A 17,544-nucleotide genomic window follows, 5' to 3' on the forward strand; every position below is an offset into this window, starting at 1 on the left:
CCCTCAGCACAGGAAAGACATGGACCTGTTGGAGCGGGTCCAGAAGAGGGCCACGAAGACGATCAGAGGGCTGGAACACCTCTCCTGCAAGGAAAGGCCGAGAGAGTTGGGGCTGTTCAGCCTGGAGAAGAGAAGGCTGTGGGGAGACCTTATTTCGGCTTTCCAGTACTTAAAGTGGGCCTACAGGAAAGATGGGGACAAACTTTTTACCAGGGTCTGTTGCAATAGGACAAGATGTAATGGTTTTAAATTAAGGGAGGGTAGATTCAGGCCAGATATGAAGAGATTCTTCATGATGTGGGTGGTCAAACACTGCAATGGGTTTCCCAGAGAGGTGGTAGATGCCCCATCTCTGGAAACATGTAAGGTCAGGCTGGACGGGGCTCTGAGCAACCTGATCTAAGTGGTCAATGTCCCTGCCCACTGCACGGAGGTTGGACTAGATGACCTTTAAAGGTCCCTTCCAACCCAAACTACTCTATGATTCTATGAAAATCAGGCCACTAGGCATACAAATAGAAAGTTAGGCTCATAAATTTCAAACTTGGGGACTGCCATTATTTTATCTTAGCACAACAACACCAGTTTTAGGAAATCATTCAGAAAGTCAGCAAAGAGCACAGCAAGTGAAAGAAAGCTCAGGTATGAAACATGTATAGTCTGTTCTTTGAGCTCTGCAAATGTGTAGAAGTCAGCTACCCAAAATCCACTCATTACTAAAAATCTCAGAAGAATAACAAATTCTAAGTACATTCACATGAAGTTGGTATTGAGGGATACATTTTAATTTAGCAGTTCCTGACAGGTGACTTAAATGTTGCATTACATAGTCTGAAGTATTCTTTGCAGTCTCTCACATTGACTGCAATGAAAAAAGACTGAAAATTTAAAAGGATGTAAAGAAGTACAAAATAGCCAATCCTGCCCTCTTGGTGTGGATGAAAAAGCCAAAGGATAACTGAAAAAACAGTTGCGAATTGGTAAAAATAGTCCAGCAGTCTCATTACTACTGAACAAGCAGCCCTTCTCAAAAACGGTTTATCTGTAAATATCTCAAATCATAATAAGGAACATGTAGTTTTCCACACCCTTTTTTTTTTTTTTTTTGTAAATAGAGAAAGTATCTGTAAGAATTAACCTTTTCTGCTTTCAGTACTGAACTTTTGCAAGAACCTTCTAGGAACAGCAGTAAGAATATTCAGTTAGTGAGTTAGTGATCTATGCTTCCTAACTGCAATGAAGTAACTCACAGAAAAAATACTGCCTTCCTAATTTTTTTACCACTACAGTGAGCATTTACTGGAAATTTCATTACTGCTCAGGGTGAGGGCAAGAATTTGAAACCTTTACTCAGACAGGATATTGCTTTACACATTCCATAGCTTAGTCATTGAAATAACCATTTTTACCCTTGCTTAAATCCTAAAGTTAGTTGCTTTTTACTATGGTTAATGACATCAGATTCAGAATGAGAGATTATAGTTTTAAGGAGAAAGGTATTGTTATTATTTCTATTAATATAAACTATATAAGAAATTAAAACTTATTTACTTAAAAACCAATACCTCTTCCCTATGAACTAGGCAGTGAATAGATTTTTTTTTTTTTTAATGATGACAAGTCTTGCATTATTCCAAATTAGGTCTAACTAAAATAGAAGAAACTGTAACACAATCAGGACATGGAATCACAACAAATTATACAAATAACAAACCTCCTCTGGAAAAGGATACCTTTTTGAATGGGAAATGGTTAAATTAACAGCAGCTTCTTCCAGTGAAGAAGTCCAGATTTCAGTTTTTGTGACATTGAGGTCAAATACCTATTTGGCTGAGGAATCACCACTGCCTTTGACTGTTACCTTATTGGAAATTTTATTTCATATTTCAGGTCCCTTTATCTTCTATGATCCTGAGTCCACTGCCTAGTCTAAAAGTTCACCAGGCAGACTCATTCTTTTCTTACTAATACGCCCTTTGTGTCTGCTGGGTTTATAGATTTCACGCCTATTTGTGCAAGGTTAAGATGGGTTGCTTCAGATTTTATGGAGACAGCCAAGTGAAGTTCCCCACAAGTGGCCAGATGGGCTTAAATGTATAAAGTATACTGTGACCAATGAATTAAATCTGTCACTCTCTATCTCATCCTTTGTCTCTTTGCAGCTGAGGCCATATTAAGATATGAAAACTTGCACCATCAGTCTCTTTTCAAAATCAGTAAGCCTACTATTTCTGTATTTTTAAACAGCTACACTACCTTGTACATCTTAACGGAACTGAACAAAAGATTTCTGGAGAACCTGTGGTCCTGAATAAACTTACAAGACTGATAAATATTTTTTCTCTAATCCTTTAAATATATATATTTAAAACAATAAACCCAGGGCAAAAAAATAATCACAAACCCAAAAGCCAAATAAGAATGATTTTTAAACATGTCAATAATTTTGCCACACAGAGGAGTAGTACTTTTATATATACAAACATTTTGCATTGCTCAGTCAATGAATGTCTGAAGATTACAAAATACTGAAGAACCTCTTCCAACATTTGTTGTTCTAATTTTTAATTAAGATTCATTTCATGGTATTATTTTGCTAGCCATTGCAAGCGTAATAACGGAATAATAATATATTTACTTTTAAGAAACTAGGTTTATAGCATGTTGTACATGGGTGGACTGTTAGAGACATTACACTAGATTAGCTGGTATATATTTGTGCATTTGTTCATATACCAGCATATAAACAGCACAGAAAAGACAATGGAAGGGCTTTCAAGAGGCCACATTTGACTCCTGTCCTGCTCCTCTTCTAATTCAAAAATAAAAAGTGAGCTAAAGCAAAGGGAATGAAATCTAGTGAACCCCTCCTTACTAAAAAATTCCAGGAACAGTACCTTGGAAACTTTTCTTTGAGGAGGGCATTCTTCCCTCTCCATAACAGCCATGTGAGATTCTGAATGATTAGTCAGGAAAAAACCTCTTGAACTAAAAAAAGTACTTTTTCTTCATCTCAGGAAATTTCTGGAAGCTTTGACTGTTATCTAAATGGTTCTTAATCAAAATTCCTGTTCTTGCTTGCACTCCTCGGGGAGACGTGCCAAAATAGTAAGTGAACATAAACATTCTACGGCAAAGTGCATCTCACTGCCAGAGCAGCAGCCGCAGCGTTTAACGTACTTGAAAATGTCTCAGAGTTGTTGGAGCAGGCTGATCCCACAACCCCCTGAAACCAGCATATTATCATAGTGACTCATCCCCTCTGCTTCTAACCCAAGATAAAAGCCTTCTTTTTAATCACAGATGATGTTTCTATGGCTATTGCTGACAAGCTACCTGATCTGGCTGTCTTGAAGCTCCAAATTTCAAACTTCAGTGAAAACTAATTACAATTTACATCAAAAAGAATTGGGACCTCTAATTCTCTAATGTTAAATCTTCATATAAATAATAATAATAATGAAAAAACTAACATTTGTTGAATGCTAAATAAAAGATTTACGATTAAGATTGGACTGCCAAAGATCCAAAAACGGCAGGAAATTCCAGGTTCACAGGTGTGCAGGCAATCTTTTTGCCCTGTACGTATACAACCTATGGAACGGTACTTTTCCATATGCCTGTCTCATTTAGTATACAAAATGTACAAACAATAAGCAGGAAGATCTAAATTTTCTTGTCATTGCTAATTCTGGCAATTCAAAATTGGGAAACATCTGGAATCTGCAACATAAGGTACATCAGCCAGGATAGGAAGGTCAAAGAAAGCGTACCCCTCCCCGCCCCCAATGAGCAAGACTGGCAAACTGGTACCCATGGGCGAGGAGAAGACTGAGGTACTCAACAACACTTTTGCCTCAGTCTCAAGTGGCAAACTCTCTTCCCACAGCTCTTGAGTGGATGGACCCCAGGATGGGGACGGGGAGAGCAAAGTCCCTGCCACTGTAAGGGAAGATCAGGTCCGTGACCATCTGAAGAAACTGAACATACATAAGTCTATGGGACCTGACAAGATGCATCCCAGAGTCCTGAGGGAACTGGCTGATGTCATTGCCAAGCCACTGTCCATCATATCTGAAAAGTCATGGCAGTCAGATGAAGTCCATGGTGACTGGAAGAAGTGCAACAATTTGCCCATTGTTAAAAAGGGTAGAAAGGAGGCCCCTGGGAACTACTGACCGGTCAGCCTCACCTCTGTGCCTGGAAAGAATGTGGAACAGGTCCTCCTAGAAGCTATGCTAAGGCATATGTAGGACAGGGAGGTGATCTGAAACAACCAGCATGGCTTCACCAAGGGCAAGTCCTGCCTGACCAAACTAGTGGCCTTCTATGATGGAGTGACTACATCAGTGAACAAGGAAAGAGCTATGGATGTCTCCTTTCTAGTTATGTACATTTGCAAAACTGGAAAAATATAATTTTTGTACTTCAATCTTCTAGCATGAAGTTTGTGAGTAGACAGCACTGAACTGTTTTGGAAGGGCTTGTTGTGAGGGAAAAAAAACAAGACCACTTCCTTCAAGTCTTTTGCAAGCCACAAGACAAATATATCAACAAAAAGCCCTTACAACTATCACACTAGAATTACTTGAAGAGCTGACAGAACAGTATCCCTGAAGGCATGCTAGCTAGTCCCCAGATCACATCTCCTAAATAAAGCAACTGGAATAATAAAGATTCAATGAGACTTTCTTGTGTTTTGTACACTTGAGATATCTACTGGTTGAATAATGCACTCAAAATTTATAATAATTGTGCAGACATCTCTTAATAAAGAAATGCATACCATATATTCATACAAACTATGTGTTTATGAGTCATATTAGCTGCAGTTGTGGGGCTTCTCAGAGCTGGCACCCTGAACAAAATATGTTGCCATAAGTTCCAATGTCACTATTTATTTGACAACAAGCACAGGTAATAGTGCCGAGCTGTAATAGGTAGTAACCCATCACTGGACAAAAGTTAGGCTAGAGATCAGCAACAAATAGTTTGTTGTGATAATTCTTACCCTTCTGTACAGAGCATTTCTGTAACCAATGTCCTGAAGTTACATGTTGTGGTGAGAAAAAAAGTTCTGTAAAAGTTCTATGATTTTTTTCCTCACAGCACAGTACTATAAGCATAAGGATTTATTTTTTTCCTTAACAGTAAAGTTCTTGCAGTCTTTCTGCATGTAAAATACCAACTTTTTTCTAAAATCAAACGAAAAAAGTGGTTTTCCAGCCCTTGGAATTCCACAGAGAGGTTTGAAAGGTCATTCAAAAACCAAGAGGAACATTCAGAAGCCTCAAGAGGAGTGTTTAAAGAAGACACATGATTTTTCAGTTGATCTCATGATTTTAAACACTGAAAGGTGATTTTTTAGTAACAAGCAAGTATATTGTTGGTTTGTCCCAGGTGGCGCAAGAAGTCCAGGGTACCGCAGTTCAGTGAGCTGCTTCACGTCAGCTGAGACACGGAAAATGAAGAGCTTTGAGCTGCAATTTGTACCTGTCTTTGTAACAGGTTAAGTGCATGCACAAGGTCAGTTATCACAGCTCAGCTGATGCATGGGACAGCGATCGCACGCCTCAGCTCTCAGAGAATCCAATTTCTCCTGTCCTCTCCTCTTGTTCTGGAAGCCGGCCTCCGAAAGGTGAAGCTTCCTCCTGTCACACACCCCGCTAAGACTCTGCCCAGGCGTTTCTCACAGTCACAAACCCAGGAGCACCCTACGCAACACGCAGACTCAAATATGAGGTTGCTACACAAGACAGTAGGCTACACTGAGTAGGTTACTCTTCCTCAGATGCTCCAGAGCAAGCCACAACTGAGTCTATCCTGTTTACACACAAGGAATTCTTAATTAACTAAAAAGAAAGTTAGGATTGTACAAATTCAGGTATCAGAAAAAGATTTCCTAAAAGAATAGTTGGGATCAAGGACAGAAACGTAGAAACTTGAAGTTTTCAGTGGCAAAGACACAGTTCCTAGAGCAGGTAGGTACAGGGAGTCAGGACTCCTCCAAACCTTCTAAAAGTAGCATCCTTCGTCCTCGCTCCTCCCGGTCCCTGGCCTCCCTTCCCTCTCTCTGTAACCATGTAATTTATTGCTGGGGAAAAGTGCCAATTGATGACATCAATAAATGAATTCTCTCTCTTCAGAAGAGCTACCAGAAAACTGCAGTGTCTGCTCCACCCCTAAGCTGGGAGCACGTCCAAGAACTAAGAATCCGATTCCTTGCTGGGGCTGCAGGAGAACTTCTATCACAGTGCAGAGTTAGGTAAACTACAGCCATTCTTCTGGCTTGATGACTTTAGGTTGATCTGTGCTACTAAAGGGTACTCCTCTTAAACTTCAGCACTCATTTTCAGCAGCCTCCTGCAGTTGCCTAAAGCACTGCATCACTGTCTAGATATTTATTTGTGCTGCTTCTAGTGGCACGGATCTCCACAAGACTTCTGTCTCCAGGTCTTTGCCAAGTTACAACTAAATTATGGGATTTTTACTACTGTAGATTTGGCCATGCCACTTAATTAGAAGCAAGCAGCATAGCCTATGAAAGCAAACCCCAATCACAAGGAAATAGATGGATTTTACCAGACTTGCACGTTTGAACACCCTCTGAGGTATGTGATTGCTTCACACTTCCTAACACAGTGTCAGTAAGGGCCAGAAACACAGAAGAAAGCAAAAATCTTACCCTGACAGAGTCTGACTGGTTTCTTTTTCCACTTACCAAACCCCTAAAGTGATTAAGTTCCATTATAAAATTCACCTTCGTTCAGCATTTGCTTATCATCAAAGAAAAGGAAAAAAAAAATGTAGTTATGAAGTCTTTAGCTTTGAACATCAAAGCTACCCCTTTATTTTACACTCTTAAGCCTCGCTAACATAAATTTTTCAAAAAATATTCAAAAAATTCAAAAAAGCCATATAGAACAAACTTGAATTTGACTGGAAAGCTGGCTGTAGGAAGGAACAATCCAACAAATAACTACAGGGATTTGCTGTGTGCAATTTTGTCACAAAATCTCTATTAATGTAATTGAGAATCATATACCTATATAAGTTAAATAAGTCAAAGATGACCTTAATTTTAATAGCCAAGGAAATGTACGTGTAATTTTCCAGAGAATATATTAGTCACTTGGTCTTCTTTTCACACTGTAGATTTTTAAATATAAAAAGTCGAATAACGAGGAAGATCTACAAATGATACAAAGACAGAAAGGGCACAAAGTCCAAAGCAGTATGCTGAGTTTGCCTTCACATTTATATACTGTAACGATAAGGTATTTTGACACAGGCATATTGGTAAAGCAGCATATGACTATACCCAAAGCTACTGTAAATAATCTTCAGCTAACCAACAGCAAAGATGCATTTCTCTCAGATACATCCAGGAGCAATGTCCATGATCTGCATTTATGACAGAGAGATGTTTGGCGTAAATGAACTTAGGATGTCAAGATTATTGTAAGTCATCTGTGCACCTCTTGTTCCTGTACTGGGGTTATTTACTAGCTTTCACACATAGTTGATTTTCATTGTGCCTAATTTTAGCATGCTCTTGTTTTTTTGCTTCAATAAAGAAAGATCAAACCTGATCAAGACAAACTAAACTGAAGCGAGCCAACACTTAGTGATTCATACTCTCCTACACATTTTATAACACCAGTTATAAGTGTGAAATTCACTTTGAAAAACCAATAACCAAAAAGCACTGCTGAACTGGGAGAGTAAAAAACCTGTGTTATTATAATCCCATCTTCAGAATGCAGTTCTAAGACAAGTTTAAAATCAGAAGTGCCAAATCCTGCTATTCCAGAGATCAGGTAACACTATCTGTTTCACTTGTCTTGAAAGAATTTTTGCTGCCATAAAAGACAAATGCAAACAAACAAAATCATTGAAACCGATAGGCAGGATTCCCAGCAGGCTTACCTAATTGGATAAACTGAGGATCACTTTTCACTCCAGGTCCTGCCCCAGTACTTGCTGCCACTTCCACGCTATATCGAATACCAGGAACTAGGGAGGGGATGACTACAGAAAAGGTGGAACCATCTACCGTCTTGTTTATATGGTATCGACTTTCATTGCCAAGACACCAAACCTGCAAGGAAGTAAGCATATGGTACATATCAACGTCCAAAATTCAACACCCAAGGACAAGTAGAAGGATGGGTGTCACATTCCCTTCTGCTGGATAAAGAAATTTAGAATTTGTCACTACTCTAACATCTGCAGCTATGGATTGCTGCCCTAGGTACCGCATGAATACTGAAAAGCTACTTCTTGTTCCATAGAGCAGCTCCAATTCCTAAAATTATTTGATGGGTTTATTGTAATTCATTTACAGTTCAACCAGTGACATCAGTGCTAATAAAACTAAAAGCATTAGTAACACAGAACAAATAAGGGAAGCCCGGTAGCCAAGAACCGTTCACATAAACAACAAAGTAAGAGCATTCAGTTAAATGAATTTGCAATTCTCTTGTTAAGGGATCATTCATCAAGCAAGGCTTTGTTCACTCAAGTGCAAGGGCAAGTCTTTCATCACATGATGTCACAAGAGAACAAATGTCATGCTGGAATCCAACTGTTACCTTTTTTTAAAAAAATGGCAGCAAGAGGCAAGGATTGAGTAAAATGCCATCTTCTGTCAAGAGACAACAGCATGACATCAGATCTCATTTTTTGGTTGAGATCAGGACACAAGTCTAACGACTTCAGTCCACCACTTTATAAAATACATCAGTGATATTAAATGATCGGGAGAAAAAATATGATGAGGTATTTTTGTCTCTTTAGGCCTGCATCATTGATGCGGCAAATGCTTTTAAGAGTACGGCTGAACTCACAACTGCTATTAAAGGTGAAGTAGCAACTAATCTAGATCTGCTAAAAAACTGATGAAGCTGTGTTGATTTTCTTTTCATTCCCTTCCCACAAAGGTATCGCTCTACAGTGAATATTTATCCAGAAAGTGAAATCAGTTAAATTCAGTACTTTATCTGTAAAGAAGCAAACTTTCCTGAGAACAGCACCATTTCTGAATCTGTGCTGATTGTACGTAGGAGGGAAGATTTTTTGACACATGGAGTTCACAAAAGCTTTAGTACCCAGATAGCTGCTCTTAATCCCTCATGCAATTCTGCTGCTGCGGAGATTGCCAGGTGAGCAAGCTAGAGTTTCACATATAGAAGCATTGCTAGGGCCCTTTCTGTAGAGCCCTTACTGCCTGGACACTGGAAATTTTATTTCACCTTCAGGACACTGTAAGATCCCTTTTTCTTCTCTGAATGCCGAGGATTGAAACAAGGTTAGTGGAACACTGTGAGGATCTGAAATGTATTTCAAGCTCCTTTGGAATAGAATCCCTGCGCTGCATACACGTAATGTTGCTGCACAGCAGGTCAGATCACAAGAAGAGAATCTCCTTTTTATACTCTGATACAAAGAAGAGATTGTTTCAGTCAGCAGTAGTAGTATAACTAGTATTAATATTAGCAATATTGCTCCTAGATCCTAAAGGATGGTCCATGAAAATGCTCCTATGCAAATAAGAACTCGATAAAGAAGAATGAAAGATTTAAATCTATATTTTGATATGTCACTTTCATAGAAATTGTTACTGCCACCTTGTACAATGGTGTGTGTGCAAACGATAAAAGCAATTTATTACATACTTGTAACTATGCACTACTAATCCATAAAAATGTTTTATTCTTAGGTGCTCAAATACATGGAGAAATTCACAAAACAAGAACGTTTGGTTAAACATCAGGTTATTCAGTACCTGCCATACTGTATTTGATTGTATACCTAAGTAGGCAAGTGAAAACAAACTTTTAGAATGTTATGAAGGAAGGAAAGAGGAATTCACATTATAATAGACACATAACTGAAGAACGAATTAGTATAAGAAGAGAATTTCTAACTTCGTGCTAGGGAAGGAAGGAATGACTTCTGTTGAGGTTTGAGTTTCTGCCTTTTTGTGTGTGCTACTGACACTTCTTCAGTTAAGATGGTATCCTCCTTCTTGTTTACTTTATCCTTTAACTAAGTAGGCACGCTCTTGGCTTAGAAAAAACTTGCTGACAAAGCAAAGAATTCCCCCACATATGTGTACCTTTTTTTCTGGGAGAAAGTATAGGAGATAGAAAAACCAAGAGGAAAGAAAAAAAAGAAAATTTTACAAGAGTTCTATTTGCTTTTTTTCTTGTTATTAGTTCTTAATCTTAAATCACTGGTTCGGCATTTATTTAGTTTTTAGACAAAAACATTAATGACATATTGTAATTCAAATAGCAATTACATATACATTCATTGTGTCTGTCTTCTGTCCATGGTGAAAGGTACAAAGGAAAATAACGGCATCCACAAAATAAATGTAGATGTGAAATGTGCCAGTGTGTCATCTACTGTTACACAAACACTACCAGACGGTTGCTCCTACACCTGAAAGCTTACTACCTCTGAATGCTAGGAGGTATGTTAGGTATTAATCCACTCAGAAATGCGAATTTCCTGACTTTTATTGTTTTGTCCTTGCAACCTTAACATTCCTTTGATGCAATTTCTTGATGGAAATAATTCCATCTCCTCAGCTCAAGGTCTGTCTTTAAATACAATAACTTTGCAAATTTTTTTCCAGTTACGTTACATACCTGAAACTAAGCCATAAACCGATTTTTTTTTTACCATTTGACCAAGTTCTGAAAGGTGTTTTATTATTCTAAATTGACCATGAAGTTTAGAAATCTCTTCCCTTTCCCACTTCTACTGAAGAAAAAAAAAAAGCAGAATGAGTTTTGGTGGCTAGCAATATATGTCTATAGCACAGTGTTTTAACCTGAAAAATAATCAGGACATCCCCATTTGAAAAATTTTCTCAATAATGCGCATTTGCAGGAGACTGAAACCAAAGATCCTGCCTCTCCATGGCTATAAAGCTCACTTGATACCCAAAACTAGACACTTAAAAGGTCTGTAGTTTGCATAGGTAAAATAAGCTTCACTCACTTTGGTATGTAAATTATCGCAAAACAATTTGAACTGAAAATAAATACAGTGTATGTTGCAAAACGAACATCAGATATGTTTTATAATGTACTCATAACTTGTTTAAACAGTACAATAAGAACTGTGTTTGTGTGAAAGAAAATAAAAATTTCTATACACTAAATACGTTTATTATTATAAGAGCACATTATTTACTTGAAAGTTTTCTATTTGTTTTAACTACCCAGTTACGCATAATTTACTCAGATCTTAACATTGTTAAACATTATCCCTGAGCTTTTCAACTCATTAAGCCTGTATATATTTACTACCTCTGCCAATGTCTTTGAGTCACAAAACAGTTCTCAAACAGGTATGGTTCTCTCTCTATTTCTGTGCACATTTCTCAAGTTATAACGAAGGCAGGAAGGTGGTTGTTTTAATTTAGAGTGTTGACCCTTTGCTTTGATTCACGGAGGCTCTCTTAATTCCCTTCTACCATTCCAGACAGAATTATAAATACGGAGTTTGATTCAAAGATGTGATTTTCTATCTCATTTGCTCTGAGTAACCAGGAGATGGAGCCAAGCGTCCACGAACAACCCCATCTGTCACCACCTGGCCATCATGCCTTCTGCCAGGGGATCAAGGCATGCCAGCAGTACCTTATATTCTTGAACCATCCCGTTCCGGTTGTCCTCAGGGGGCGGCTGCCAGGTGACCACGATTGCTGTCCCGTTCCCATCGTTCTTAGTTACGGAAACACTCTGAGGTGGAGCACTAGGAGCTGTTTGTTTGGAAAGAAGGATTGAACAGTTAAGCTTGTCACACGCAGAAGGGAGCTTTTTGAAGGGGAAGATGTTTTTTGGGCTACATAAACACATTCTTTTATGCACCACCCTTCACTGAGGGCAGTTCTTGCCCGCAATATAGAATGATACAGAAGGAGAGTGAAGTGAACCTGCAACCAGGCTCCAGAGTTCTGCGGACAGGAAAAGTCACATTTGTCACAAGGTTCTCCAAACTCAAAGACACCCATTACCTCAATGTCACAGTCCTGCACACTGAATTCCTCAATGGCCTCAAATCATCTCACCCAGGATCAAAAGTTTTGAAAAATAGTCTATAAATTGAACCCCACAGAATGCTAAATCTCAGTTCCTCTAGTGTGTAAATAATGAGTAATACAAACCTTATTAAAATCAGGACAGAATGTGTTAACACGTTTACAGTAATAATTTATGTTTTACATTTTAAATAGTCTTTCTAAAAACTGGACGCTTAGCTGATGCTTAGGATGAATGCAGTTAAGCACACCTCTTAAACCACTCACAGCTATAAACCAGAGCTGCATGGCATTTGTCCGGGAGAGGGAAGAGAGAAGGGAAAAGGTTGCACATCCCAACAGAGGCACCGAAATCCCTATTCAGAGGCACTGCCCATCTTGCATACTTATTATGCCTGAGCAGTAACAACAGGCAGAGCTTCATGAACCTTCTCTTTGTAGCACATGTATGAGATGGAAATACATAATTTAGTCCACTATATCTGTTGCCCTCATTCATCCTTTCATTTTGTCTTACTGATTGATTCAGATATAAAAGCCTTCTAAAAATGTGGTTTCCATTCCCTCAGCTATAGCGCTTTGATGATTTCTGTGGTGTCTGCTACCTACTCCAGATAGTGATTAGCAAGTGCTTGAATCTGACAGAAGTCACTTGTGACCAGACCACGAACTCAGCAGGGAGGAGCGCACACTGCAGTGAAGATAAAAAGCGCTTTTCCCATTGTGTGTTGGAGGGGATTTTTGCACATCCCTCTCTCTCCGTCTCTTGTGCGTGGTTCTGAATATTTACTTCTGTGTCACCAAACAATTCACATAATGATCAGTCCAACACAGCCTCCTCTGCCGCAGACTGCTGTTCTCAAAGAGCACGCACTTCAAACAAAATCAAATAACGAACGTATCAGAGGAAAGCAGGCCAGATTACTACTTCAAACAGGGAAGACGAAGACAGTCTGGCTCCTACTTGCCTTCTTCCAGGGTCTTTGCAAATTTCACTTCGCTATCTGCTCCCTGAAACTCGTTAAAAAAAGGGCGGGCCTTGATTTCGTAGTTTACACCTTTCTTCAGCTCAGGAATGATAACGCTGTTTTTGGTTGGAGTCCTCACTTCAAAGATTAACCACTCTGACTCTCCATAGGATGCTGGCGTGGGCCGGTACAGGATTTTGTATCCCTGAATATACTGGGATTGCTGGTCCACCTGGCAAGACAGCAGAACACACAACATATCCTTTAACAAATACGAACCGGGAATGATGTCTGTGAAGCTACGCATGGTCCTTGGACTATCCATTCATTTTATCCAAAGTAAACAACACTGCCAAAGCAGATAAAGGCTCCTTGCATCACAGCAAATTACGGGCCTGATTCACAAGTGCATCAATCTGTTTGCTGCTGGTAGAACTGTGCTGGTTCCTGTGGATTTATGGAGGCATTAAAGGGGAATAACGGAGTTGTATAATACGCCCCAGCTCCATGAAATGCACAGGCTTTGCAGCCGTGGAGCAATGGAGCTCAGCACAGGCCAGACTTCTGCCCACCCGAATCCACCCGGCAGGGCAGGGGGCACACGGGGAAAGCGGGATGGGCGAGGGCAGGGGATCTCCAGCTCCACAACTCAGGGTGATGAATGCAGAGATCAAAGAGAGAGCCTGCCAACTCCCCCGAGGAGGAGTGGAAGCCTCCCAAAAGCCATGAAATGAGCACCACTTCCCGCCGGATTCCTCCCGGAGAAAGAGAATTGCCAGGGCAGCCAGCCGGCACGGTCTCCACAGCTGGGACCAGGCTGGGCTCTGGCAGCAGGCAGCTTTGTCCCAGCACTGCCTCTGTGCCCTCCCACCCAGTGGAGGGAAGGGGCTGCTTGGAGAGCCCTCTCAAGAGGCTCACAAAACTCAGCATGGTAACACGGATGGGACTTGGAAAAGCAGATCAAAATGATGCTCCATGGTTCTGAGTGCTTCTTAGGCCGAGGTCATTTTATATCACGTGTACGGAGAAAGAGGTCTTAATGTAAACAACAGTGGGACTCAGCGGGTTTGGCCATAACTGAAACAGAAAGCTATCTTACAGAAGTGATCTCACCTTTTAGTTACCGGTTTCAGTTTCTGATGAATAAGCAAGTCCAACAACAACAAAATTTTCAAAAGTGCATCAGATTTTCCCTATTTTCAGAAGTCTCATACAGTGATACAATAAAACTGTTTACTTGCAGTTTTACTCCAAAAAGCAACATGTTTCATTTTTAATAATCACATAAAGAATGCGTGTGTTAGCTGAAACTGAGGTAATGCTTATTTTTGAAATTACAGAGAAGCCACAGGCCACCCAAGAGACTGACAAAAAACTGCCTGTCTGGAAAAGGTTGTTCTGTAAGTAAAGGTCAAACAAAATCGTGCTAGAAACCTCAAAGACGTTTTAAGGTTATTAGTTAAAACAGGAGCTTGCCTGCTGCAGGTGGCCGTACTGCAAGTGACAGTGTAATTGCTGTGCAACACAGCAGGTATTATTTGTACTCCTGCAGCACCGAGGAGCTTTGGTCATGGACCAGGACTCCATTGGGCTAGGGCTCTTCTACAAAGTCAAAACGCCTTTTGTTCCTGTTCAAAATGCTCTGCCTTGCCATGGCAGGGGCTACACCTTGTGCTCTCCTACACCGTCCCTGCCAATATACTGACTTGTTCAGATGGCAGTCCTAAAAAGACCTCAAAGCTCTCTCCCTTTGGACTTCTTCCTGCACCTGGTATAATTATCCCCCCCTTTTTTTTTCTTTATGCATTCTATTTTAAAACTGCTTTTCTTTCAATTACATTACCTTATCTCATTGCTTGATACTTGCAGTTTCCTGTGTTGTTCTTTCTCTTCATTTCTACCTCTTGATTTCCACGTGTCTCCCACTGTAAGCCACTTCTAATCCTTTCTCTCACTGAAGCCTCAGCCCTCTAAGCCTACTTGAAACTTTTTCATGTATGTTCCCACTCCGCTTGCTTCAGGACTCCCACAGTATTGTTTCCTGATTTTCTCATTTCCTCTGCTATATCCCCCACGTGGCCAGCCTCTTGCTTCCTCCCACCACAGCTACATCAGCATAACATCCGAAACCCGTTTGCCCTTCTTGTCTCTTCTCCCTGCACCGTGCATACTCATAGCACTTGGGAAAGCATAGGTTCAGATGAGGTTATATGGGTTTGGGTGCGTTTCTCAGTGTGCACGTAGGATGGAGGCAACACTTTCAAACAGAATTATGCAGTATTTCTCTCCACTGGTGACTGACAGACGGGGAAGTGCCCATGTTATCTCATTAGGGGACTGACACACTTCCTACTGAAAGCAGTGCAAAAGCTTCAAATGACATGACTTAAGAAGGCTTTGATCAGTCCTTTAGCTTCCAGAGGAGGACTCTGAAACTCTCACCATATTGTAAGCAGCACTCTCTACAGTAGAGACATAAAATGGTGAAAATGTGGCAAAACCTAAGGAAGTAGGAAAGCAAAGCCCAAGTAGCACTCATTCCAGAGAAAAACATCTGCAAGCATACAAACCACATAGCTTCTTAAAGTGTGACTCCACTGCAGTCAAACAGCACAATTCAGCAGTATACCATAACCACCTCCATGATAAAGATTTTTACTTACAGTCCAGTGAACTTCAATTGAGGAAGAAGAAAGGATAGTAGGATTGTGCAGATGTAGTACCACATCACCCAGTTCTCTTTGGACCTGCTTGTGATCCACACCTTGACTTGTTGGTGGAACATCTGTAATAATTTAAGATTCCATTCTCACAAGTGTATATCACCGTTAAAATAAGTATATCTAAATACAAATGAATATATCATAAAGTATATGATGCTATCACTAATGAAGTTTACTCTAAGTACTTCCAAATTATGTAAGAAAAACCTATACATGGTGTTTTCCCAGGCAAATCACCAATGCTTAGGTAGTACCAAATCAATGCACTGCACTTTCTTTGACAGAGAGAAACAGAAGGGAAATGTTGCATAAAATGAAAAACCATGCTTGGGGATGCCTTTGGTAAAAGATTACAGCAGCATCTCTGTTCTTTCCTGCTGGGAGGAGAAAATGTTCTATTACCCATTGCAAATTCCAAGAGACCAGGAAACCTACAAAGAATGGCAAAAGCAGAAGCTGTATCTTCAGATAAATTCACGGGCAAACTTACTGGTTTTAAATCACAAAAGAAATGCAACAGCTGAAGAAAAGGAGGAGTAGTCATGTGGCTGCAGCTTCTCTGATGGCAAGTGACTTCTGTAAGCAGGAGGCAGAGCACAGCTGAATGCTGTCTGGCTCTTCTAGCATTTGGTCTATCTTACAGCTAAAAGATTTGTTCATATGCATGAAGGGACAAATTCCTCTCAAAATATGCATTAATGCAATGGAAACACATATTTTCTGCATGCAGAGCCCTCGAAAAGCATATTTAACTGACACGGAATGACTGTCAGACATATAAAACTCACAGAGCAATCAGTAATAGGGTGTCTAAAAAATACATGTACTATGGACAGCAGAGTAACATAGTTTCTGTATTGATGTCATACACCTCTCTTTGAACACTTCATTTTAAACAACTACCATGCTGACTATGGCTAAAAATCACAGACTGCGAAATTCATGAAAAGCACTTACAGTGATTTTTTTTTTTTTAATTAATCTAATTCCAGATCCAGAGTAATTAATTACATAAACTTTGCTCCAGACTACTACTTCCCTACCTGACCCCTGCGGGTGACTATGCAAGGATGGGGAAATCTTCAAGGGTTCTGTTCTCTGAAGACCTTGAAAATTTCCATACCTCTCTGCTTACAAGAAGTGCCAGAGAGAGAGTACACAGAAATTGTGTATATATTTATGTACAACTACAACTACCTTACAACTCTGTAGGTTTGTTGACTATGTTGAAAGCCAAGGTTTGGATAACGCAGTTGATGCTGTTACAGAAGACAATTAATAAATGCAAGTGCAACAGTTGTAAAGCATGCTTTTTGAATGGGGGTCATATTCTCAGTTTACCAGCTTTTGGTCTTGTCTAAATAATAAAAAAACCATTGTAAGATGGCATGAGGACAAGTTTCTTTCCAGAAATGTAGTTCCCATTTGGGGATGCAAAGCTTATGTCACTTTTAACTTTTATCATACAGTTTCCTCAACATATTTACATGGAATTTCTTCAAAATTAAAGAAGCAAACTGAGGTTAGCATGCAGTCAGTGGGTGACAAATCTGGATTCTTAGCAAGGAACAGTGATAACAACAAAACAACAAAGCCAAAAAACCCTCCATTGAGTCACTGCTGTATCCACATGCAGTATGTTCCACCAAACAGTCCATTTATCAGAGTATTTCCCCCACCCCAAAGTCTGAAAGCATTAAAGATAGAAGCTTCTGTTTGCAGAGTTGCCTAAATATCACCCTGCTTAGAATATAACAGTAAAGTCAGTGAAATAATTAGTTCTATCTTTGCTAGT

The 17,544-nt window shown here is 39.8% G+C and overlaps 1 protein-coding gene across 8 annotated transcripts in view; it reads right to left on the minus strand.

Moving 5' to 3' along the window:
* The window catches only part of ROBO1 (roundabout guidance receptor 1), a 750,394-nt gene that overhangs the window by 38,546 nt on the left and 694,304 nt on the right, over positions 1-17,544 (minus strand). For all 8 annotated transcript variants that reach the window (XM_075434010.1, XM_075434043.1, XM_075434019.1 and 5 more), the window contains 4 exons: positions 15,690-15,811; positions 13,027-13,258; positions 11,658-11,779; positions 7,930-8,101 (listed from right to left, as the gene is read on the minus strand). In XM_075434010.1, coding sequence (XP_075290125.1) covers positions 7,930-8,101; positions 11,658-11,779; positions 13,027-13,258; positions 15,690-15,811 — 648 coding nt within the window. The remainder of the gene's footprint in view (positions 1-7,929; positions 8,102-11,657; positions 11,780-13,026; positions 13,259-15,689; positions 15,812-17,544) is intronic.

Source organism: Opisthocomus hoazin, chromosome 1 (genome assembly GCF_030867145.1).
Source record: "Opisthocomus hoazin isolate bOpiHoa1 chromosome 1, bOpiHoa1.hap1, whole genome shotgun sequence".
NCBI classification, from domain to species: domain Eukaryota; kingdom Metazoa; phylum Chordata; class Aves; order Opisthocomiformes; family Opisthocomidae; genus Opisthocomus; species Opisthocomus hoazin.